This window comes from Cheilinus undulatus, linkage group 10 (assembly GCF_018320785.1).
Source record: "Cheilinus undulatus linkage group 10, ASM1832078v1, whole genome shotgun sequence".
Taxonomy (NCBI): Eukaryota; Metazoa; Chordata; class Actinopteri; order Labriformes; family Labridae; genus Cheilinus; species Cheilinus undulatus.
In genome coordinates this window covers 30,071,118-30,097,497 of record NC_054874.1, presented here as the reverse complement: position 1 = coordinate 30,097,497, position 26,380 = coordinate 30,071,118, and the positions used below count along the sequence as shown (strand labels likewise).

The 26,380-nt window shown below is 38.6% G+C and overlaps 1 protein-coding gene across 1 annotated transcript in view; it reads left to right on the top strand.

Moving 5' to 3' along the window:
* Positions 1–3,460: 3,460 nt before the first annotated feature.
* slc43a1a (solute carrier family 43 member 1a) overlaps positions 3,461–26,380 on the top strand; it is a 30,354-nt gene continuing 7,434 nt past the window's right edge. The window contains exons 1-6 of the mRNA XM_041798067.1: positions 3,461–3,634; positions 10,845–11,008; positions 12,063–12,255; positions 15,164–15,219; positions 15,725–15,801; positions 26,211–26,303. Coding sequence (XP_041654001.1) covers positions 10,855–11,008; positions 12,063–12,255; positions 15,164–15,219; positions 15,725–15,801; positions 26,211–26,303 — 573 coding nt within the window. The 5' untranslated portion in view covers positions 3,461–3,634; positions 10,845–10,854. The remainder of the gene's footprint in view (positions 3,635–10,844; positions 11,009–12,062; positions 12,256–15,163; positions 15,220–15,724; positions 15,802–26,210; positions 26,304–26,380) is intronic.

Genomic DNA, 26,380 nt, shown 5'->3' with positions numbered 1-26,380 from the left:
ATGAAATTTGGGCCCTGAGTTCCTATTTGACCCTGCAGCTGGAACAAATGCTTCATGGCAAATCGTAAAACTGTGACGAACAAAACCCAGAGTAAAAGGCTTTATATTTGAAATGGAAAATTGGACACTTCCCTGTGGAGCCCAGCAGGGATCAGATTTACTTCTGAACCCTGTGAATTAGCAGGTCTATTGCTTTTGTATGGCAACAAGAATTATGAGACGATCCCTTGAGCTCTAGTGCCAATCTGTAAAGTAATAAAGATTTCAAAATGAATGGAAAGTTGAGCTTTTTAAATTAATAACACATAATTTCTTCTAATAATTTCTCTACCTTAATTTAATGAATAAGATTTTCCACCTTATATGTATAGATTTACCATTAGTGTTATTTCTAATAGTAATCGATCAATCAGTCATGTGTGCCTTTAATTAGCTGAACCAGTGAGTCTGAGACAGGATAGCTTTGTGGCAAGAAACAGAGTTATTTTGATATACTGTGAACTCTGAGGGTCTGTTTGCAGTGCAGGGCCAATAAATACCATTTGGTGGTCAATACTCAGAGTTTCAAGCCTCAATTTTAAAGCCACCTTTCACATTTAAAATGCTTTGAAGTTTAAATCAAACACTTGAAATTTAGCTCAAGATGCCTTCCATTTCTCTTGATCTTTACTGAGAAGGAAAAGACTCCAAAAATTCCTCTTCACTGAAGATTCCCAACAGCACAGTGGCCTCCTTCTCAAAAGGAAGAAGTCTGGCACAACCAGGACTCTTCCAAGAGGTGGTTGCCTGGCCAAACTGGGCGATCAAGGGGGGATGGGCCATAGTAAGAGAGGTGACCAAGAACATGATGGTCATTCTGACAGAGCTCCAGAGATCCTGTGTGGCGATCAGATAAAGTCAGGACAATCATCACTGATCTGGGCCTTATAGAAGAGTGGCTATACAGAAGGTTCTTCTCAGTGCAGAGCCCATGTGGTTTGCAAAAAAAGCAGCTGAAGGACCCTCAGACTGTGAGAAACGAGACTCTCCGGTCTGATGGAGCCAAGATTGAACTGTTTGGCCTCAGTTTTAAGCGTTATGTCGGGAGGAAACCAGGCACGACTCAACATCTGCCCAATACCATCCCAACAGTGAGGCATGGTGGTGGCAGCATCATGCTGTGGGGGTGGTTTTCAGCAGCAAGGACAGGGAGACCAGTAACGGTCGAGGGAAAGCTGAATTGAGAAAAATGCAGGGATATCCTCAATGAAAACCTGTTCTGCAGCATTCAGGACCTCAGGTTCACCTTCCAGCATGACAATGACCCTAATCACACAACCAAGACAACGCAGGAATGGCTTAGAGATGACTCTGTGAATGTCCTAGAGTGCCTTAGCCAGAGCACTGGCATGAACCTTACTGAACATCTCTGGAGACACCTGAAAGTGTCTGTCCACTGACGGTCCCCATCCAAACTCACTGAGACTGAGAGGATTTGCAAAGAAGAATGGCAGAAAAGCTCGTTACTGTACATCATAGTCATAAACACTTCAGGATGTACAATAAAAAAGTTGCCATTTGGACCTTAAATGGAACAAAAGTTTCCATTTAAGAAAGAAACAGGCAAAAAAAATACTCTAAAGCATTTCATTATAGAAGTCTTGGAAGGACATGTGTAGGTAAATGGTTTCAAGGGATGAGTCATGTCATTTAAATTGTTTCCAATCCTGCTCTTTGTTTTGTGTTTTCACTTAAGTGGTTATCAGCTGGAGGCTCAAGGGTCACATAAGGCCCTAAAAGCTCACCGTCTAGACCCAGAAAACTATGGATCAGAAAATGTGAGGAGAAAAAAAATGTGATATTTAGTTTATCTTTTTATTTCTTCAAATTCCTACAGCTGTTCATGTAACCCCAAATCAATTTAAGTAAAACTGTTTCATCTCAGATGAGTTTTACAGAAATTGAGCTGCAGCCAAAACTCTTGAAATGTTTTAATCAAAACAAAATCTTACATTTTAAGCTTATTGCTTGGTAAAAAAAAAAAAATCACACCAGATGAAGCAGACTGCCTCATACAAGTACTGAAGAGTCTAATCAAATCTGACTTTTTACTGAGACTGAGTAATAAGGAAATGTTTGTGATTTTCACCCAGAGTCACCAAATTATCATTCAACTTTGAAGAGACATTGCTGTAAACTGGGGCTGTTCAGAAGAAAACAACACACTGAAAGAATCTGGGAAATTAGTCTTGTATGTTAGTGTTTTGAGTTTAATTTCTTGTAAATTTGTGATTTTTTTTCAACAAAAAAATACTGAGTTTGATTTCTCGCAGATCTTGTTTTTTTGGAGAAAAATCAAAAGATACTTTTTACTTTTTTAACAGCCCCTACTGAGCCCTCATACTTATCTAAAAGACATGTGACTTACATTTCCCCATGACAAACATGTACTTATCAATCCATTCATAAATAGGAGCACTTTTTCCACATCAACTTTCAGCTTTAGACTCTTTCAGCATGCTATTTTCCCTACCTGAGAATCAAACTAAAGAGCTGTTTACTGCTTTTACCAACACAATCATCAAACTCAACGATGGACATGACAGCACCAGAAATATGTGGCATAAATATCTCAATTGCCCCCTTGTGGCTGAGTGCAGTATAGCTGGCAAGGACTGTTAAAGGTGATAAATTACATACATGCTGGGAGGGTATAAAACATTAAAATTATAATTTAAAATAGACCAAAATATTATTTTAGTTTACATCATTGAAAATTTCGGCCCCCACAGAGGCTGTCACGAAAAAAAGTTGGCCCTTGTTCAAATGAAGTTGATGACTGCTAAACTTAAAAATGTAGATAACAGTGCAGATTCATGGCGTAGATGTATGGATGTAACACAGATTTAGAGTTATTGGTCCTAGAGAAGAAGTAGGCTTTATTTACAATCATAAACGCATGGTGTTTAAAAGACAACTGTCTTTAGTATCTCCCTTTTTCTGCAGTGAGTCATTGAACTTGTTTGTTTTGCTGAAATGTCATGTGTTCTTTTGTAATTGTATTTATTCAGTCAGAGGTGTTGTAGGCCTACATGTCTAAATAAAAGTCCATTCACATACAAACATTTCCCATCCATGCTTTTTAGTAACAACAGTTTTGGGTGTGTACTCTGACCAGACAAATAAACTACTGAGAACTAGTTTTGTAAAAACCTAGAGAAAAGTGTTGGTAAATATTTCTGCCACAGCTTCTTTTCTGATGGTTAACTCTTTTACTGGGGCTATTTTAAGACGAGCCCACACGCTGTGTCTACGGTGGAGCACATTTGCATTGAGTGAGTGGAGTAAAGACATCTGTCCTGCTGAGTGCAGCAGGGTGGCGACTCACAAAGTCACAGAAAGAGGGAGGGAATTAGAAGTCAAATTAGGAGGGAAAGAGGGGGAGTCTATAATGAAACCGGAGAAAGAAAAGAAGTGTGGAGTCTCTCCACGAAACCTCCATAAGAAAGGAAGGAAGCAAGGAAAGAAAAAGGTCTGAGCAGCTACTTTTAAAATAGAACCACACAACTTTTACTCTGTATTTTTCACTCTGTGAGCTGACAGGGACACATTTTTACTTTAACATTTTTACTTCCTGAGAAGACAAACTACTCAAGTAAGTATACTAAAATGTGTATAATTCAATAGGCTATTTATCATGTTTGTCTCGTGAATAAACGTGTAGCAGCCTGTTAAATAAATGTGTTCAATGTAGTAACGTGAGTAAAGAGGCAGTCTGAGGTGGCTGAGTGGCTGGATGAACCGGCTACAGATACACGTGGCAGCAGACTTCACAACTTACACACTGTATTTATACAAAGGATACTTTGTAGGCTACACAGTTTGTTAAATGGGTGTGGTAATAGGCTAAATGTGATGGAAAAGGGTTTTAAGTTTCATAGAAGGTGTAGAAAGTGAGAGTAGAAACCACAAAATAGGGGGAGGCTGTTTCGAAAGTGACTCAACTTACCATAACTGTAGTTTCAGCCTTAATTTAGTGGTTAGGCTAACTCCTATGCTTGTAAACTACATGTAAGTAAAGTGGTGGTGCTCGTTTGTCAGCCTGTAAACACATAGTACAATTACAGTAGTTTGTTTAATCTCACTTTGATGTAAATGACTGTTTCACACACAAGCTGTGGCAATAGACACGTTTAGGTTGAGATAAAGACTTCAGGGTTCAACAAGGGCGCCATTGAGCATCATAAACATGCTAGTTTGAAAATAAAAAAGGCTACATTAGCTTAGTAAAAAGCAAAAAACGTGTAGAATATTTTAGCCTACACAATGTGGTGTAATAACATTAGTAAGGAAAAGCAAGAGTGCATGTTTATTGTAATGTTTAATAGCATTGTCACTGTTTTATTAAGGGGGAATAGTCTTTCTTCTGATGGCAGAATGTTAGACATTTGTGGCCTTTGAAAATATCATCGACATCCACTCTAACAGTATACAGTTGTGCCTAAATTAAATTTAAAGTGGCGTGAAGGCAGAAATAGGCAGCAATCCTGTTGGTCTGAGCTTTATTATAATTCAATGGGTTTAATTGATTTCAGGCCTTTCCATGCTTCCCACGCCGTGTTTACCTGTAGGCTGTCGTGTTTTCAGAGGAAACAGCTCTACCCGCCACTTTTGATGGTCGTTTGTGTCTGCTGTCGGAAATTCCCGATGTTTCTGAGCACGTGAACGTAGCGGCAGACCATGCCCCGGGTCTTTTCAACAGTCGCCGTTTAGACCGGGTAACCGAACCCCGCGGTGAGGTCATGCCTGGCGAGAGACAGCTGCTTGCCGGCCGGGCGGCGTAGGGGGTTGCGTTTTTGCGCTCCCCGGGAAACAGGTTCCTAGGGAGAGTGGTTTATTATCTTAGAAACTTGTGAGGATAAAGAGTTTGGCATGTGGTCCTTTATGTCCGACAGAGGTGGACAAACAGGACTGGTCAAGGTCAGAGACATCCCTGTGGGGAAAAAAGAGCTAGGCTGGATGGGAGCACTTGGGAACATATGAAAGGAAGCAGGACACATGATCAATGAAATCATTGACAGTTTTTATGCAGAAGCTTAAACATGTTTTAATAAAAATACATTTATTTAAAAGTCACAGATAAAACCCATTAACAGGCCTAGAAATACTACAACTCTGCATGGCCATAATAGTAAAGTTTATTGCATCATTCAGCTGTTCGGGCTCAGGTATGTCAGGAAGCAGTTACCTTATATGGCGCTCTGTCTGTGTGTCTACTTCACCTGCTCTTCATTCACACGTGCTCACTTTCCCTTCAGTTGGGTTACTTTTGGGAAAGCCGCATGGGGATTTTCATTCATTGCCTTGAAACTAACTCTAATTCAACTGCTTTATCCCAAGACCATGCTTTTGTCCCCATTCACCCCACGGACTTGGCCTTAAAGGGATACTTCAACATTTTGGCAAATTCGCCCATTGCCATAATTCCTAATACCACTTATTGACCAACAACTTAAATGATATTTTAAGTAAAAACCACATGCTTGTAACCCACTGACTAGTGTTAATAGCTAACATAAGTTTGTATTCATTTATTTGAAATGGTTATTGTTTCCATTTACATAAAAATTTACTTCTTAACCTAACAGTAATGCTAGTTAGCTAAATGCTATGGTGATGTTAGCTAAAAGTTACAGTGAAGTTAGCGAAAAATATGTTGACACAGCCTACTGTTCTCAATGAAGGGCTTTTGAATGTGTGGTATTGACTTGAAATATGGCACAGTGCCCCTTCAGATGTTTACATGTCTTTTCAGATTACAATAGAGGTAAATGAATGAAAGTAACCTGAGTTTTTACTAACTTTATAACAGTTGTATTTGTAACACAGCTTTCTTCTAGCTAATCGTGATGTTAGCCACAGAAGGGGACTATATTTAAATACAATCAACATACTTGTATTTGTTGACTCACTGGCTAACATTAGCAGCTAGCATAAGCCTTCATTTACATACTTGTAAATGAAATTTTTTTAATCTACAATAGAAATATGTACATTTGTAACATAACAGTAGTACTAGTAAGCTAAATGTTATGGTGAAGTTAGCTAAAACTGGGTTAATGCATTTTTTTCTCAACAAAGGGCTTATAATTGTGTGATTTTGACTTGAAATATGGCACAGTGCCCCTCCAGATTTGTACTATTGTCTTGTCAAGTGGTTATCCTGGATTGGAAAAGCCTCTCCTGGTTTAGTAGTTGTGACAAGAATTCTCAAGTGCCTGCAAACTGTTCAAACACTTATCCTGGACACTTTATTGGCAAGTTTGCAAGTCCCTGTTGTGTCAGAGGGCCTTACAGCACTTCTGTTTAGCAACAATGTGCCACTTTCATAGTAACAGCCTCTGTAACGGGCGCAAAACAGGCGGGAAACTGACAGGAAGGCTGTGTGATAAGAGGAGAAGTTTTGGACAGCACACCCCATTAGTGTTACCAAACATGCATAACTTGTCTGTATCTGACTAGCATCAGTGTCACATGGTCAAACATCCGGAGCTCTAGTACAAAAAGGACTATATACACGCTCTTTAAACACTCACTGTGTCTACGTGTCCATACCTTGAAATTGCTGCATTCACAACAGTGTCTCTTTAGTAAGGACTACCCAGACTGTGAATGCAGTTTATGTTTACGTTATGTGTGCTGCAGCTACACCGCTGTAAATCCAAGCCATGTGACAGTGGGCTCTTTACTTAGGCCTTTAAAGGACATGTCAGCACATAGTTTTGTTAATGCCGTTAACACAACAAAAGTCATAACAATCTTTTCTATTCTGGTTCCTACAGTTTGGATAGCCATGAGACTGGTTTAAAGTTTTTCCATTTCTTTCCATTTAAGTCTTTTAATGTAATGCAGTTGCCATTGGGCATATGATATTCCTCTGTATTTTTGGCACTGGTGTAATTACACCAATCTTTTTTATGTTGATTTATTTTCACAGTGAGGATTACAAATATAAAAATACAGATCAATTTGTTTGGACTATTTTCTGCATATTTTCTGCCATTATCTTTGCAAATGTCCTGTCTGTAGATATAAAATAATGGCCATTTTTGTTATTTCTGTCAATGTGTCCAAATAATTAATCTTTTATAATAGACATTTAGTCAGTGTTGTATAAAATGTTTGCATTTCACCAGACAAACCATCAATATCTCATTCCAAGCAGCAATATAAAGACATAATTTAAAACTGATCTAACAGAGCCACACCAAATCTGAGACTGATTTCCAGTAGAGCTGCAAAGATTTGTTGAGAAAGTGTTTATCTGTTAGAGGTAAGATGATACTCTAAAATTCATTCATAATAGTTATTCCAGATCTGATCCCCAGTAGGAGAATTGGCTGCTATTCTTGGCATTTTATTAGAAGTTATAGAATATTTTCAGCTCTAGTTGTTCGTTGCACAAAACTGGCATTAATAAGGCCACATTGAGGCCCTGTATTACATAATGGGTATTTTTTTAGTGTTTCACAGGCCAAACAATTACTTGTGAAAATAGGATTATTCAAAACAAAGGCTGGTTGCAGTCCAAATATCCTCATTGGATATAGTTTCACCTCTGGTTGTAGCAAACCACAGCCAAGTTGTTAAAGTCTCTGTACTCCTGTGAGTCAATTAGCACATTTAATAGCAGATGAAACATTTACAGGATGGAGCGAACGCACCCAATCTGGCTCTGACACCTCCTTGTTGAGAGTTGGGGCTCAGTGTGTGTGCTGAAGGGTTTTTCAGTCCTGGGTGTCAGTTACATAGAAATCCCCCCTTTTCAAACTCTTTTCAGCATAAAGCCAGTTCACCAGGCCATGGATAATCGCATTACACACACGCGCCTCATGAGCACATACGCACAGACAAGTCAGCCCCATTAGATCCTCTCTCCATGCTAAACAGAAACACACACACACTAGAGATGCCCTCATTAGAGGCTATTGAAAGTTTCTTATTTGAGGCCTTGACGGCATCCCCCATTCCTCCCAACCACACACCTCATAAGTGGACAAGACTGTTCCTCCATTTATTTCCTTATTTCATCTTTCATTGCTATGTTAGGATCTTTCTTTCCAAATGAGATGTTCTTGGGCGTTGGTGTTTGACCCTGTTTTGATAGTCTGATAGGCTGTAGTGACCTCTCTTTTTGTCTTTTTGTGTCCTTCCCAGGTGGTCATGACTAACCTGACTGTGTTTGTTTGGCCAGTCATGTCACAAGTGTCTGTTTAGTCGATGTATGTTTATGTTTACATAACAGCTGCATCACTGCTCACTTTTGACCCATTAATCTTTGTGAGCAGTGAGCAGCCATACTGCGTTTTTATGCTGTTAAAGACGAATACAATCTGACCTTGTTATGTGTAATTTAGTTGGGAAACTTTATTTATACTTTGTTCTAGGGCTATCAGCATTAACACATTAATTGTGATAAATTATTGTCCATAATTAGTGCATTAAATCTTTAAAATCCCATTAATTAAATGCTTTATGGCTCCTTTCAGCACACTTTGGTTAAGCCACTGCAGCATCCCCTGCAGCTACACTGATGTAAAATAAGTCCACCACAGCTCCTTAATGTCTCATTTTAGTTTAGAAGTCACAGACAGCTCAGTGGAAAAGTTAAAAGTCATCCACGCCTTGTGTTAAATCATCATTTACCTTTGTACTGTCCCCTTATTTCCCTCCTAATCCATAACAAGTTCCATTTTTCATGATAAAGTTCATGTCATCTACCCAAAGATTTTTTTCCATAAATAAAAGCATGTCAGTATATAAACAGGGAGTCAACCAACTGTAGTTCAAGACCGTACAAAAATCCAAACTGAAAGAAAAGCAGTCTCAAGTGTAAAAAAGTGGGAGTTAAAAATCTGTCAAATGTACATTCAGAGTAGGGCTGGGCAATTAATTGCAAATTAGATTAAATCACAATATGGCCTGCTGCAATTTTCAAATCGCAGAAGTTGCAATATTTCTTAAACTTGAAACGTGTCAAGACACCAGTTTGATTAAAAAAAAAAACATTTTTATAATGGTTTACAAAAATCCTCCTTTTTGTGTTTAATGAATGTTTTTCTTAATCAAAATGAGTGACAAAAATCATAATTCCCTTAAACAAAGCAAATGACATCACATTTGCAATACGAGCGAAAACAGTTCGCTCACTCTGTCTTAAACTGATAAAGCCTAGGGTTACTTCACGAAAGTCATGCCCTAGCTGGGATTAGCTGGTTGCCATTCTCACCTCCCCCACCCCAGCTGCCTCCTTTATGGCTTAAAGCTTGTTGCACCCCCATATTCAGATTCATGCTACAATGGAGTAATTGCTTTAAAAAAACAATTTCATTGTTTACAGTACACATGGTCTTATTTGTGGAATTATTTATTGCTTGAACTTGTCGAAAAATACACAAGATTAACCCAAGAATAATCGCATATTAAATCGCAATTGCAATATTTGGGGGAAAAAAAATCACAATTAGATTATTTTTTGCGAATCGTTCAGCCCCAATACAAAGGGCATTTGACAAATTTCACAAATAAGTTGGCAATGAATGAAATGTTGGCAAGATATTTAGACAGTGTGCATGAGTTTTGTTTGTCATTTTCATCGAATTAAAAAACAATATATTGTAGTACTAGGACTTTGTATCAAATTTAAATTTCTGGTATCATGACAACACAGTGGTATGAGAGGGCAACGCCCCCTTTTAAAGGAGCTGCCTGTATTTACAAAAGCAAACTCAGCATTGTTTCCTCCAGTCATTATCAAGGGTAAATAGCTAGCTGCTCATTTGACGTCACAGTGGGAGGACTCCTGAGGACAGTATAGTCAATGGTGTCAGGTAGCTAATTGACATTTACAAAACACAGGGAGGAAACATTGGCGCTCATTAGATATGCTGAGAGAAAAAATGTCCCGATGATAGGGTCTCCACCTGAGTGTGGCAATAGGATGTGGAATGAAATATGGTCAGATAAAAGACAATATGAGGCCCAAAGCGGGTTTTGGCCATAAAACAACTAAAATATATGGTGATTTTTTTTTTTTTTTACAGCAATCCCACTTTTTAATTCTGGAACAATGTAAAATATCTTTGTTACATAGTTGTGGCTGCCCTCCAAAGCAATATCAATTTTCTTGGTGTGTTTGGTACTTTTTAAACTGGGGCTGCCACGATTAGTCAACAGACAAATTAACTTCTCAGGTGTAAACATTTGTCTGTTTTCTCCCTCTTACATAAGATTAGATACACCTTAATGTTCCCATCCGGAAATTTTCTTTTAGACTCTGTCCTGAAGTTACACAAAGATTAAAAATCAAACAAACTCCAGAGAAAAACAAACAACGACTCAACACACACAGACAGCAACAGGACAGGAGTCCAGGTCACAGCCGTGCCTCATCACCAGAAGAAAAGGAACGTCACAAGAGTGCATTCAGTAGTATTGCATTTTAGACTGCTGAACATACGAGTTGAAGTATTTTGGAAATACCTTCTGAAGGTTTTTAAGTGATAGATTATTTTTTTTCTTATTTACCAATGATGATCAATAAAATAGTGGGACATTTGATTGATAAAGAGTTTTTAATTGCCATCATAGGAGGCAGATCTATTGGCAGGCACAAGAAAAACATAGCTTGAACTAGCTTAGTCATGAAGACAGGTTAACTTAAATGTATTATTTAGACAGCTGAAAGGTTTAGTTAATTGACCTATGTAACTAAGATTTTATGGTTTGTATGTTACTTCATGTTAAACTGATTTTTCTTTCTGTCCACCCCATCTACTCCCTCTTTGTTTCTACCCCCCTCACAGTTCAGCAGTGATGGCGCCCTCTCTCGTCCAGGCCTACAAGAGGCGCTGGTGGATGGCAGTGACAGCGGTGATTGAAAACCTGCTGTGTTCGGCCGTCCTGCTTGGCTGGGGCTCCCTGCTCATCATGCTAAAAAGGGAGGGCTTCTACTCCCACCTGTGCTCAGGTAAAATCAGCAGCACTACATCATGTAAAACAAAGAATTGCTTCTTGGTAGGAACTTGAAAACTCTGAGATTGTCCTAAAATGATAAAACTCTCTCATGACTTCTGTTTTGGATGTCAACGGGGTCAAAACAGAATTCAGCAGCACAGTAAACTTGGATGCTCTCTAATATGTGAGACGCACCATCTTGAAGCACTTAAGATCTCAGAAAATTTTCATTTTATGGAAGTTTCCTAACAGTTTGTTTTATGGGGTCTGATTGATCACAAGTACAAGAATGCACTTACACAACATCCAGTTGCCCCATACCGAGCTGAAGCGCTGTTACTCCCCCCTCCTTGCTTTTATACATCATTATGTCGTAAGAGTTAGCAAAATTGATTTCTCCATTAAGCTGCATCAAGTCCATGTTGAGTACCTGTGCTCATGCACTTCCATGAGAAACTATACCATGCCAAAATCTACCTCTTACAAGTGCACCGTGCTTGAGCACTGCACTGAGCACTCACAAGAGTCAACCAAAGATGGACTTATAGGATCAGTAATGCTTGAGCACAGTACAGATTGCCTGTTGGGAATGTTCCCTAGAATTGCTACTTTTCTAGATATTGCATTTCTTTTCAAATTTGTGCTTTTTTGTTCACAAAGAGAAGTAAAATTGTGCTTATACATGCTTTAAGGCCACAGATTTCAATAAATGATTGCAATGGAAATAAAAATCAATGACTATGATGATGACCTTCAACCTTTGGGGCTTGGGATCTTCTATTAGGGAAGGATGTCATGTTTGCCAGGTCTTGCCCAGCAAAACTCTTTCCAATTATTTAAGATGAATCTATAATACACTTTCTTTATATGTCCCATTCCTTTTTGACCTCCTGCTCAAAGACTTCAGGGCCCTCAGTTATCAATGGCATATATACGTGAATGTGTTTAGTATTTATTACTACTTTTGCTTAGAAATTTGTGTGGATATTAGCACAGTACATGTGATTTTGATTGGGGTTTCTCAGTGTGTAAGTATTTTGTATGCCTTTCACCTTCCCATCCCTTAGAGAACGACTCCGTGGTGGTGTCTTATGGTAATTCCTCTGGCGGTGAGGTGGAGGAGTGGCTCAGCTGTGTGGATCAGGAGGAGATGCTGAATCTGGGCTTCACCATTGGCTCCTTCTTGCTCAGCGCCACCACCCTGCCACTTGGTATCTTGATGGACAAGTTTGGGCCACGTCCCATTCGCCTTGTGGGCAGGTAACATTTATAAAAGAACCGCAGATGCATGGCATTTGTGAAGGATGGATGTGTTAAATTAAAGCTGTACAACTTTAATAAATAAATAAACTAGAAAAGCACTCGGAGAGCGCAGACCTCTGCCATTAGCCCTATCTCCCAATAGTGATGAATCCTTTAAAAAATTCCTGGATCCAGACGGTGATCTGGATCACTCCCAAAATCGAATCAGTTCTTCCTTATGCCATTTCTGACATTTCCTGAAAATTTCATCAAAATCCACCCCTAACTTTTTGAGTTACGTTGCTAACAAACAAACAAACCCTGCCGATCACATAACCTCCTTGGCGGAGATACTAAATAATAGCTTTATTTATATAGCATCTTTAGAACAGATGTTCACTTATGGTTTAACAGACAACAGAGCCATAAACTCAGGGAATGATGAAATAAACATCAACTATTAGACCAACACAAAGGTCAGCAGGAAATAGTACGAATGAAAGAAATAAAATTTATTCAGCAAGCAGGTCTTGAAACAAAGTAGTAAATGATCAAATTTTCTGAAAAAAGAGAAGCAATGAAAGACAGTTTAATGACTTCAATAACGTAACAATTTATATAATGAATAAGAGAAAAGACAAACAAGAAAATTATGACATCACATCAGTAGAGATAAAACAAAGACAAAAAGATAAAAAAAATTAAAGAAAAAGTAAATAAAACATGAAATAAATGAAAAAATGAAAAGATAATAAGGCAGGCTATCAGAAGGATAGGACACTGATAAATAGAGTAAGTCTCTGTGTGGGACTCTTTTTTAACCGCCTGCTCCCACTGAATTCCTGACCATTACTGCTCACACCTGCAGCACTTGCCATCCACTCCTGCTTGCACCTGCAACAGGTGTGTCAAAACTGGCCTCACCCCACATGGACTCTGACAATCCCTGTTAAATATTCAGAACAACAGACAGTGTGTTTAATCAAAGGCAATGTTGATATGTTCAGTTGAGCACCATCTTGATTAAGTTTCCTCTCTGAATGAAGGAAACCCTGAGAAAACAATCACATCCTTGTCATGTGTAACAGTGCCACACATGGGAGTCAAAGACTGATTAAACTCCTGATTATGGCTTAGTAATAGATATATAACAAAGTAATATTTACCATGTTTACACATCATTTTATTATCATATATTTGATCTCTGGTTTGTGCGTCATAAAAACTGCAGGGTACCTCCATCAGCTCTCACGGACAGTAGGCGCATCTTTACTGTATTTATGCCGTGCTATTAATGTCCTCATCATTTGATGCTTACTACAATAAGGCCAATTTGCATAGAAAAGGGTGAATGGTGACTCGGCACAACATTTTGAGATTTTATAGAAAATCTGTACATATCTATGATTTTTCCATGGTTTCAGTTTTGAACCAGTTCACCCAAAATGTCTTTTGAGCAGTATCAAGGACGATTGGAGCAATGGTGTGGCAGGCAAGTCGATACAGACAGACAGACATGGCAGCAATTAAAAGTAGTACGATTTGAGTCTCAACTTGGAAACAACCAGACTCAAATTAAGTTTTATAAATGTAATCTGGGTCAAGGCCTATATGAACTTTAAAAGTGATCAGCAAAATCTTAAAATAGATTTTAAAAGTGACAGGGGGCCAGTGCAGTGAAGGGTGATTTAATGTAGTCTGTTTTAATCCAGACACATTTTCTTATTAATACTTGATACTTTCGCTTTATTAATTTATAAATACTTTGTTAATAATAATTCGGGGTAGAAGCTGCAGGGAGTTCTACAACTACAACTGACTTTATAGTAGGAAGTTGACAGATCACATTCCTAGAGTGGAAGGAGTGTGATCGTTGTGCATTCTTTTGTTGATCAGTGATTTTAGGAAGGGCAGAGAAATGTTTGAATGTGTGTGAGCATTGTTTTTGTAGTAAGTAGTGAAATTCTTTGTCCCGAGGTGTGTATGTAAACACAACTGCACTTTCTCATACTGTTACTGTTGTGACTGATTTAGGGTTTGCCTGCTCTGCCTTTAGTGTTATGTAAACATACAATGTAAAAATGAGGAAAAAAACACCTTTGGGAAAATGTACTCTATACAGTTAACTCTGGGTTATGCAGAGTTATGTGTCTCGTAAAAATGAATGGTTATGTGCATATAAATGATAGACATTAAAAGGTAAGAAGTACAAGTCTGACCATCCTTCTGAAATGCAAGGTTTAGAAAGAGAGATTTGTTTTATGTAAGACTTACACTGTTTTAAAAGCAAATAGATCAAATGGAGGATTTACGATGCAGTGAAACACTTATGGATAAACATAAACTGAAGATATTCTCATCTATGAGTTCAGACTCATGCAGCCATGGCTGTTTTATCCCCGTGCTATATTCAGTTTAACATGCATGTTACTACCATGTGCACACAAAAATATCAATAAAACTAAAGTGTAAAAAAGGGAAAACCACAACCCAAACTGATACATGTGTGCATGAGCATGTGATACCATTTTGCTGCATGAGAAGCTGAGAGTTGTGAAACAGTTTGATATGAAAGAGAACTTTATCTGCACTTGCACATGTTCAGGCTGTTCCAACTGATATTAATGCATGTGGTGTCTTATTATATATTATTTAAATATAAAAAATGCAAGTTGATATCATGTTTTCACACATAGGTTTTACTGGACAGCATCTAAATTCATTTGTACAGAACCGTCAGTTATTTTTGTAGTGGTTGAATAGTGCAGATATTAAGATGCAGATATATAAGTCCCCAGCTGTGTTTTCTTTACCATAGCTTCCCTTTGCTTATCTGTACAAACTCTAACTCATTTTAGTGACATTTGGCATCCTGGTTGAGGAGATAGTATGTAAATCTTTGAAATTTTCTCATGTTCTGTTCCAGCTCGTGTTTCGGCATGTCCTGTGTCATGATGGCCGTGTCTGCATACGACCCACATGGTGAGAAGAAACACATGTAGTAATGAAAAGGACCATGTTTGAATGAACCCACTCCAAACTGCTATATAAGTGATCTTTTGCTTACATTGTTCAGCTAGTATTGAATGCGAACTACTGCAGGTCATGATGGGCCTCAAGATCATGAGGGTTTGTCTGCTGTAGCATTCTGCATGCTTAGGATTACTTTATTAGGTAGTAAGTGATCACAGATAAGACAAGTAGGCTGATGTTTGTGGGTTAAACTAGAAAAATGTGGTGCCATTTTGTTCTCAAAAATTAGTGAGGAAAGGCATTGATTTTTGCATGAGTTCCAGATATTTTTACTGAACTTTTTCTTTCTGTGCATGTGGCTATATAACACTGTATACATTCACCAGGATACAGTATGTCTGTCTGTACAGTCTGTAAAGTCTGAAAGCTTAATTTGATGTAACTTATCTTCCTGTCTCACTTGGACTTAGAGGATCTCGGTATTTAATCTTCTTGAATGTGTGGTTTTCTGCAGTTCTGTCAGCACTCATCTTTTTGGCCCTCTCCCTCAATGGCTTTGGAGGAATTTGCCTGACCTTCACCTCTCTCACAGTAAGACACCCAAATCTCCTGTTAATTTCCCAAAATTTTCAGAATGTAACCTGACATATCAGACAGACTGATTCAGACCCATTGCGTTGGATATAGTTCACTTATGTTTGGGCAACAGCCCATAATCTGTGATTGAGAAGGTCAGACCCGTTCAAGAAATATCTCAGAGGATGACTGGATAAACTTTCTGTCAATCAGAGAAACAAAACATCATGTAGTAGGTGTGTCCAGCACCAGTGACTACATAACCTAAGCTCAACAGGCAGCTGTTATCGTTGTTCACTATCTCTGGAACCAGTTGGTAAATTAAACTAAGCCAGTCAGGAGAAGAGCAAAAAAAAATTTCCACCAAGAAAAGCTTTTTGTGCAATTATTTTAATAAAGAAATGTCCAGTTCTGATAAAACTGCCATTATAGCTACTGCTAAACTAATCTATTCACTATTGCTTACCAGTGTGCAAAAACTAAATAATGATTAGTCCACTCATTCTCAGACTGGGCATAAATGTGGCAAATTGAGACTTTGCAAGATAGATCCGCCTGACAACAGACTAATGCTGCATGATCTGGTAATAACGCGTGATTGTCCTTTAACTGGACAATATTGCAATTTGGGATACAGTACGTTAACGGGATCATGCCTGTTTTTTTTACAGATAATAATAATAGTTTTGAGGTGTGTGTTTCTCAACTTGAAACACAGAAATATTAAGTAGCATAAAAAACACAACCTTAAGTTTCTACAGTACTGCTTTTAGAATAACTATATTTTTTTCCAAAAGAAAAGGTTTTCTTTTTTGAAAATAGAGGTACATCTACAAAGTGCAATAGTTGCACTATTGTTAACTTAAAGGCTTTTCTGAAGGCGTTGTTGTAAACTTTTCAAGTACTTCAAAATAAAAAACAATTTCAGCCTTTTATGTAGAGGTGGAAAAAGTACCTGACAATTGTACTCAAGTAAAAGTACAGTTACTTTGGTTAAAATGTTATTAAGTAGAATAAAAAGTACTGCTCTATAGATCTACCCAAATAAGTAAAAGTAAAAGTAAATCATTTAAAGTTTACTCAGAGTATTGAGTACTGAGTAGCTACTTGTGATCCCAACAGGATTTTCAAGGTGTAATATGATCTTTCTTTAATGTACAATATAAACAAGAGAATATGGATCCCCAACAAGGTTGTTTATTTTGAGGTGTTACTTAACCAAAATTGAAATGCAGCCGGATGAAATGTGGGATAAATAAGCTGCTTCAGGACAGTTCTCTTCTGCAGTTGCTCAGATAAATGCCGAAAAGTGCCCCGAAACTTTGAGCAAGTCCTGTTTGTTAACAATATTAATCCAGTGTAGAAATCCGTGGAGGAAGTGGCAAAATTGAAGTGAATTAGCAAACTTTATGAGCTGAAGACAGAAAATATGATGTGTTCAGGTTACCTCAGTAAATTAGATGACTTCTATATGTTATGATATGTTCAAATGTAACATAAAAATGGGAAAATATAGTTTTGGATGAGAAACTTTAAAAAATACAGTGTGAATAATTGTTTATATTTGAGGTATATACAATAGATGTAAAAGACTGAATCATAGCTTTTTAACTCAATCAATACTCAGCTAAGACCACTTGTAGTTTAAATATTTGCCCTTATTTTGTCTTTCTACCAAACTATAGAAAGTATTGATTGTGGTATCGATAAGGACTCAGATCAGCACTTTCAATGTGCTGTTCATAGAATTAAAAGAATAAAAAGAAAACACTTGACAATAATGACCTTTAAAAATCTAAAAGCATAAAGATATACTTAAACTATTAAAAAAATGCTGTGATTAATCATGATTAATCACAGCGTAATGCTGTGATTAACTTGATTATTTTTCTCAATCGAGTAATAGCACTTATGAATACATTTTTGTCAAAATGTTTGTTTACAGACTTTACATGGTAGCACTGCTTTGTGCTGAAACTTCAAAGTTCTATACAGTCAAGCACAATCTTCATGTTTAAATATGGGCCATGATTAATTTTATATCAAGAATTTACTGAGGGCCAGTCAAAAATGGACCAGATGGTCGCATTTGGCCCCCGGGCCATAGTTTAGACACCCCTGCCTTATGTGATTAAACTGCTTCATTATGTTCTGCCGGCGTGTAATTCTCTTCGCTTTTGAGTGGACCATGAATATGGTGAACTACACATAGAAGGCAGATATTCTCATTATAATCTCATATTTGAGTCTGTTGCCTGTCTGTCACTTCTGCCTCCTGAAACCTCTCTTTCTGACTGGGATAGTTTCACGCTGTGATACTGGTGTGAATAACCAGTTTAGAAAGATTTCAAGAGCAGTCTGCCTGAAATTGTTTTTTACATTTTGAAAGTATTTTTGTGAAATGGTCAAAAAGTTTCTCTTTGTGTCCCTTTTTTAATAAGTATGGTTGATGGTCTTTCTTCACAACAGACCCATAGTGACTGCTTTAAAACTTTGTTGAAGACAAAGCTTCTTATCTTTATGAGGTTTAGTCAACTTGTCTCACTTTACTTCTGGAAGCCAACTGATTTAAAAGATACAAGAGGTAATCACTGTTTTTGGTGATTATTTTTCTGTTTTTTTGTCATTGTGGTCTACACTTTCTCACCAACACCTGTACTTAAACACCTACTGTTTGCCACCAACCTTTGCAAACGGAAGAAAAAGGAAGAAAATTACTAACCAGCTCTGTAGCTGTTAGTGTTTGGGAGTATTTTTGTTTGTGTGCAAGCCACAGATTGAATTAGATGTTCATAATGACTTTGGCAGCACAATGTGCTTTCACACTCTGCACTGTATGAGAGTCGCTTACCACCTTCAAAAGTTACTCTCAAAGTTATTTATAGTGCGTTAAAAGCTGTCGTAGTCCTAACAGGACATCTGAAATGAGACACAGCTTTGTCCTTCTTCGTTGTTCTTTCTCAGTTTTAGATTTATATTACCTTCATAGTCTCCATAATCTCCCTTATCTCTTGGAACAATGTTCAGCATGCATGTTGTCAAGACCAATAAGAGGATAATTCCTGAGCCTTTTAAGTCATAATTATGCACCGATATCTGCCTTATCATGTAAGAAAAAAATGCCTCTGCTGTGATTACGTAACTACGATTCAGAGATGTAGGGTTATGTTCCTGGAAACACTGAGCAGAAAAGTCTTAGTAGCTGAGAGTCCCTGTGAATCAGAGGCCCCTTTTTGTCTCAGCTGAGGAAACATTGGTGTTGTGACTGGGAGCTGTGTTTGTTTGCATTCACGCCAGGCATGTGTGTTAGCGTGAGATGTGTCAGCTGGCACCAACATTATCCAGTGTAGTTTTATTGTTGCTGCTGCGTCCTGACTGTGTCCTGCCAAATATTCAGGCTGGTATTCAGGCTCACTTATGTGTGAGTACACTGTGTATTTTGCCCGTTAAGTGTTTCCGTCACTGAGTTGCATGTGACTTATTCCAGATGGAAGCTGTCCCATTTGCATTTCCACCAATAACAGCCTCCAGTTGTCTGCACACCCTCCCCGAAAGCTCGGCCCACTCACCCCTACTCAAAACACTCAAGGCCACGCTTTCTCCCACCTCCTTTTTACTCTACTCCCACATCTTTCATTTCTCCTTTGTTCTTGTCCTCCTCTCTCCACGCTCTGTCCTTTTCCTCTGTTCTCAGAAGAAAATCAATGCAGAACCTTTTCAACTCTGCATGACTGTGCACACATGTCGATGAGCAAATGCATACGCTTGGTTATGTACACACAGGGAGGTGAACATGAAACAGATGTTTAGATGATAAAAGTCCTTGCTGTGTATGGACGGCAGACCCTCGACTATTATCCCCAGTTATGCATCATATAAGGAGCTTTTGGTCTCTGATTATGATTATGGTCTTGCTTTCTTTAAGCAGGCCACATGTATCAGTCAAGGCTGATTGATACTGAAAAAAATGACATTCTAATCGTTTTTCTTTCTGCAATATATATATATATATGTATATTTTTTTTTTCTTATTCGGGTCTTTAAGACATTTTCGGATTTCAAATATCACACTATGCAGCCCTGAAACAGAAGATCTGGCACACACACATAAAAAAGGAGGAGAAGAAAAACAGGTGAAGGGAGGGCTCACTTATAAACATAAACTTTACAAATAAACCCATAATTGTGTTACTTACGTGAATGTCCTCTAAGGACGTTTAAAGTTATACAGCATGTATGTATGTACAGTATGAAGCTGAAACCTTTGAATAAATGGGAGCACACTGTGTTGGTATGTTTGTTCCATTAACAGACCAGACTTCTCTCATGGCGAGAATACATTCACCTGGGATTGGCCTCCTGTAACTGATTGTCTGCCTCGAGAGTCATACCAGTGTATCTGTGACAGCAGCAGCTGTAGCCTGAATGTTTTTATATGCAGGAGACACGCAAACTGCACAGTGCTCCATTTTCTGACTGCTGATGATAATTTCAGGCAGACTTAAACAGATCAATAATGGGAATGAGAAAACTTGCAGTTTTGGTTTAAATCCAACAACACAGAAGTGTCAGCCAGATGTGCTTTTGGTGACATTGCTAACAGTGCAACATCCTGACTTTAATCTCAAGGAAACTGATGGAGCAGTAAATAATGAGTCCAGAGATTTCCAGAGAACAGACAGACTGATTGTTACACTGTAATGCTAAATGGCTTTCATCAGACATTAGATAATCAACAAAGGAATAACATCAATGATCATATGGATTTCATTCAGGCATATAAAAACATGAACACTTCAGCTCATGTATAACAGTAAACAGCAATAAATGAAGAACCTGATAGAGTGGAAATCAACAATATGAATAAGGTGTAAATGAGAAAAAGGGTAATATCATGCTGATGATTACTATTTCAAGTAAAAATAAAAGATATGAATCTGTCACACTACATCAAGCAGGATTTGACCTGCTCTATTTGCATTCTTACACACCATCCACAAACACACCCCCACATTAGAGGCAGGAACAGTGTGCTATTTGTATATTAAACACACATGCACTTGAGTAACTTTTATTCCTCCCTCTTCTCTTTGTCCCTGTGTCACCGCTGCCTGTCTCTGTGTGCGTCTGTTAGTGGGTGGCTCTGTGTACCAACATTAACTGACCTCCACATTACGTTGTTGTTGTTCTGAAGAGTGAGTGACGGCAGAGCACGAGGACTGAGGGACAAACACACACATGCCATCATGATTCAAAGCATGTGGCTGATAATAATAACTCAAAACTGATTATAAGGAGGACCCTGTTCATAGACATACCGTGCACAGCTTTCTCTGAAGTCATTTCTACATCATAAGAAAAAAAATCCTCCCTCAACATTTTGGGATTTTTTAGAAACATATATATGATTTTTCATGGTTCCAGTTTCGAACCATTACACCCAAGAAGTCTTCTGAGTGGTATCAAGGACAATTGGAGCAACAGTGTGGCGTGCAAATTGACACAGACACGCTAGCAGTTATGGTGGTAATATGCCTACTCTGGGGTGCAGATGGCCTAGTGGTTAGGTTTCACCCCATCAAAATTGTGCACCACGTGGCTGCATAGTTTTTCTTTGGTATCAGCTAAACTAGTACCAGCAGGTCTCTCATGTAATGAACCTGAGCAGACACACCCTTGTGGTTTGGAAGTTCATGTGAGGGTATAGAGTAGATTCTTGTATGACTTTTCTGCCAGAATCACACAACTGTGAGTACATCCTGCTTCCAGCAAACTTGGCTACCATCAGTAAAGCATGTTAAATATGTACAGTATGTCAGAAAGCTTTTGTGTCACCTGTGCCACTTTGTCATTGAAGAATGCACTAAACCCAGCCTGCGTACATTTACTGTAAAAGACGAGGGATTGCCCTTCAGCAGGACTGGCTGTGTGTGGAGGCTTGTCTGATCACATGATACTAAAGAAAGCCACAGCTACGAGGACTGTTGGTTTTACGTGTGCTATATTTGGTCTCAGAAGAGGCGGAGATTCCTCAGAGGATAACTCGACATATGCGATAAAAAAAAACTAAAGTGAGAGACAGTTTTATTGGTTTGAGCTCTCGATAAGGGCAGCTACATTTCCATTTTAACTATGAAAGAGTTTGGTGCTCTGTAAGTTCTTTTTGCTGCTGGAAAGGAGTGCTCCACCCAAACTGTGAGGGATAAAAATGGTTAAAAAAGCATGAGAGAGTGAGAGAGGGCAGCAGAAAAGTAAGGTGAACAGAAGAAGCCTGTGTTAATCAGCTGTGGTTTAATGTTTCCTGCTGTGTTCTCCTCAGAGAGAGGAGCTGCAACTGTGACTCAGAGATCAGTCAAAGTTTAGAGGCTGTGACTCCCACTACATCTCTTTTCCATCTTTTCTAATGTTTATTTTTACACTTCTCCATTGTTGTTTCTTTCTTTTTTATTCACTATTGCCCCTTCTTCTCCTGTATTCCAGAGCTACATCCAACTTTCACCGCTCATTAAGCTACAATTTGGCCCGCTCTCGCTGCTTAAAACCTTAATTAAACTCAGTGCCAAAGCCTTACAACACCCAAGTGAGTGAGCACAGCGGGAGCGAAGCCTGAACTGATTAGTTGTGACAAGAGTACGGCCAAAACCCCGTTAGTGTGTGACTTTATGACACCAGTTGACCCTCGTGTTCCTCCACACAATCACGTGTTTCTATCAGCCCCCCCGTTAGTGTGCAGGACATGTGCTGCTAGGCTTTTTTGTGAAAGATGTATTTTATGAGAACTGCCAGAACACCGGGCTGGGAAACACGCCTGCTGCTGCCACATGCACACACCCACACATGCAGACACACATGCCTCGCATTTTCTCTCTTACTGCCTCATGTATAAATCTGTGAGACACACTGCTGTTGCTTCTACCACACATTTTAAAGCAAACATGAGTTAGCGGACATCTCACATGGCTGGAATATCTTTGCTTTAACATTTGTCAGAGATGCAAACTGTGCTGTGTGCTCAAAGGGCCCTCTCGCCTACATACGACAAATCTCCACAAGTCAGAGAGTCCGGCGCTGCACAACTCGTGGCAGTAGACCGACCGTGAAGTATTTCGATTCTCAGAAACTCTGAATGAGGACGGGTGTTCTCTGGGATGTTTTTCTCCTCACACTCAATCAGGCACTGGCTGAAACTTCCTCAAGAAAGGCTTTATTCTTTGTCTACCTGCTAGAAATGTTGTGTCAACCTTTGAATTGATGTCAAACTTCTCACTGGAACATCATCCCACACTTGCACTCAAATTTTGACAGAAATAAAGACAAAGGTACACAAGTTAACTCTCATGTATACCCTTTGTGTTAGGAAACTCCAGACAGGGAAATGATAGTCACTTAAAACTTAATAATTGGAGTTTCTGACTCAGCAAAAATCTGACCAGTCTTGTTGTAAGATTGTAAAACACCGTCTTTTGATAATGTGAAACAGAAGATGTGAATGTGTTTTCTTGAAGTAAGCAGGGGTGAAAAGTTACCAATTACATTTACTCACACTACTGGAATTGAGTAGTTGTTTTGGGTACTGGTGCTTATTTAAGCACCATTTTAAATCAGTAATTTTATTTTCTACTTAAGAAAATTTTAGCAAGAGAAACTTTACTTTTACTTGAGTACAAAACCTGTGTACTTTTTCCACTTCTGTAGACTACAGATTACATCCCAAAACAGTAAAAACTTGAGTGTTGATATCTCATGGTTGAACATTTCAGAGTTGATTTTTACCCCCAAAGTGTAATTTTAACTCCATTCTGAGTGAAAAGGTTGTCAGTGTTGGAGTTATTTGACAGTGATGATCCACCAGGGTTAGTCCATGCTCTGAATAATCAATTGATCCAAGCCTAAGGGCATGATGGGACCCCCCCCCGCCCCCCATAGCTTTGTATAGTTGTGTTTGGATGCTACCTGTTGTACCGTTATCCCTGCTGGGGTTCTCTTATTTATGTTTCTGGTGGATTGTTGTTGTTTGGACATGAGACACAAAGCACCATGATTGAAGTTATTCACCAAGTTAGGTTTGACTTCAGGTTTTCCTTTGTGATGCATTGTATTCTTTATCAGTATGCATTGTTTTGCAATAAGGTTGACACTCTTTTTTGTTCTTGCCAAAGGAGACCCATCTTCCCACAAAATTTCCAAGAGCTACTGCAGCTCTGTTATGTTGAAAACACTTTCAAAAGTGTACTTTAACAATGTAGTATGTACCAGTATAAACACCTTTACAGTATTCAATTTAAGTCTCTATGAGTTCAGTTAACACTGTTATTTATGCTGCGTATCTTCTTTATTAAAGAGGTGTGACTTTACCTGAACCGACCCATTTTGTATTTGCAGATCGAGACTACATGGCTAGGTGTTTGGTTTTATACACCTGTGGCAAAGGGTCTGATTGAAATACCTGAATTCAATAATTGCCAGGTGTGGCTGAATACTTTTGTCCATAAAGTGTATTTCTAGGTCAGATCTGGATTTGACACCAGTATGCTGTGTCATGACTGGTAAAAAAAAAATCCCAGGCAGGAAACAGGGCTTTAGTTTTGGTATTCAGGCAGGAAAAATGCAGTCTTTAACAGCCTGAAGTGGAAAATTGACACAGAAAACTGCAGATATCAATAAAAACAGACTAAATGTTAAGCAATTTCTGATAAACCTGTTTTAGTATTAATAATTTTTTAAAGATTATTTCAATATCCATTATGCCTAAAAAAAATCATTTGGACATCGATGAAACTGGTCCGAATGGATAACAATATATAATTGTTATTCAGGCCTGGAACTTCATTCCTAAGAACAACCTATAAAGTTTGAGGAATGAGGGTGAACAAAGACAAAAATTCAGTTGACATAGATCTGTAGGTCCCACCTTAAACACCATAGACTTAATTGTACATAGGACTGATATTTATAGCTGATAGAGGCAGATGTTTTCACCTGGTATATATTTGCATAATGCCAACTGATAATTAATCATCTAAGCTAATATCTGCAAAAATACCCTTAACAACACACCATCTTATTTCCTCTTCACATTTTCTAAATTTGATCATCTTCTGGGCCCTGGAGGAAATCTTTTTGGGCAGATATGGCCCTTGGGCAGCCAGTTGATGATCACTTTTCTAACTATAGTAAACTCTTTAACCTAAAGTGTGGATTCAATAACTGAAAAATATGTTAACAGATGTTAGAAATAAAACTGCTAATTCCCCACTTCCCTTTCTGTGACTTGGTACCTTGTGTTCTAGCCTCAGTGAGATCAGTGACAAGGCGCCTGATGTGAACACAACCGTGGGAGAAACAGGCATTGACACTGACACTTCACACTGAACTCTAACCCAGCCGAGGTATTAGGTAACAGCAGCACCATGCGCCGTGTTCAGGGAGAATAGTGAGCTTGCAATGCTGCGCTCCTTAAATCCCTAACATGTGATCTTACAATCGTTATTGACCCATTTAAAACTCTAATCAAAGGACACTGAGTTTGCTGGCAACACAATAGCTTATTGTTATGTTGTTTAAGCTTCTTACTACTGTAAATAGGTCGACCTAATATATGATGTGTTAGTGCCTGGTGCCTGCCACCTTGTCCCCTTTGCCGTGTGTCAGGCATGCTCCCACGCTGGGTGCACCGTGAAGTTCGCTGTGAGCTTGCTATAGATCAGTGTCAAGATTTTAAGCCTTTCTCAAAGAAAGAATATGTTGAAACAGCAGATGAATATGAGCCTGAGTATAGCTTAGACTGTGTTTGCATTATGGGGTTAGAGCCAAACTAGGTCAATACTTTGTTTTTAGTTTCCTCAGGACATGGAAACTAGTATTTTATTAATGAGCCTGCTCTGCAGGTAGGGGGTAAGGTGTTACTGGGTGCAAACTTTAGGCAGGAGGTTTCAAACTCAGAGTTTGGATAAAGGTAGGGTATGGAATTTATATTAGAAGCACATTTTCATGTTTGCCACTTTCTCTTTACATCCCAGCAGCTATAAATTAATGAAATGCTTCTAAATTAAAGAAAAAAATAGGATGATTATGTGGCTGATGGTTTGCTGTAAGAAGACATAATTCAACCATTTAAGCATTTTGAAAAGTTTCAGGGAGATTGTTTTTAGCCTTTGAAAATTGCTTTGAAAATCTTGCTGACTCTGAATCTGCTTTAATCTCAAACTGATAAGAGGAACTTGACCAGGCTGCTGCATCTTGCTTATTCAAAGCATCAGTCTGCCCTCTGCTGGTCAGACAGACACACTGCACTGTTACTAACATTTTTGTCCCACTCCGGTTCTATGTACGGTAGTTATTTTGCTGACTACTGGATGGGCATGTGTCATATGCGTATTAGCTGTCGTACACTGTGTCATTTGTGTCATTTTTTCTCCCTGCAGCTCCCCAACATGTTTGGGGCTCTGAGCTCAACTGTCATGTCTCTAATGATCGGCTCCTACGCCTCCTCTGCTGTCACTTTCCCTGGAGTCAAGGTAAATGACATTCTCTTATTTATCAACAAAGGGAGTTATTTCCTATTCCGACAGGGAATATGACATAGACTTGAGTA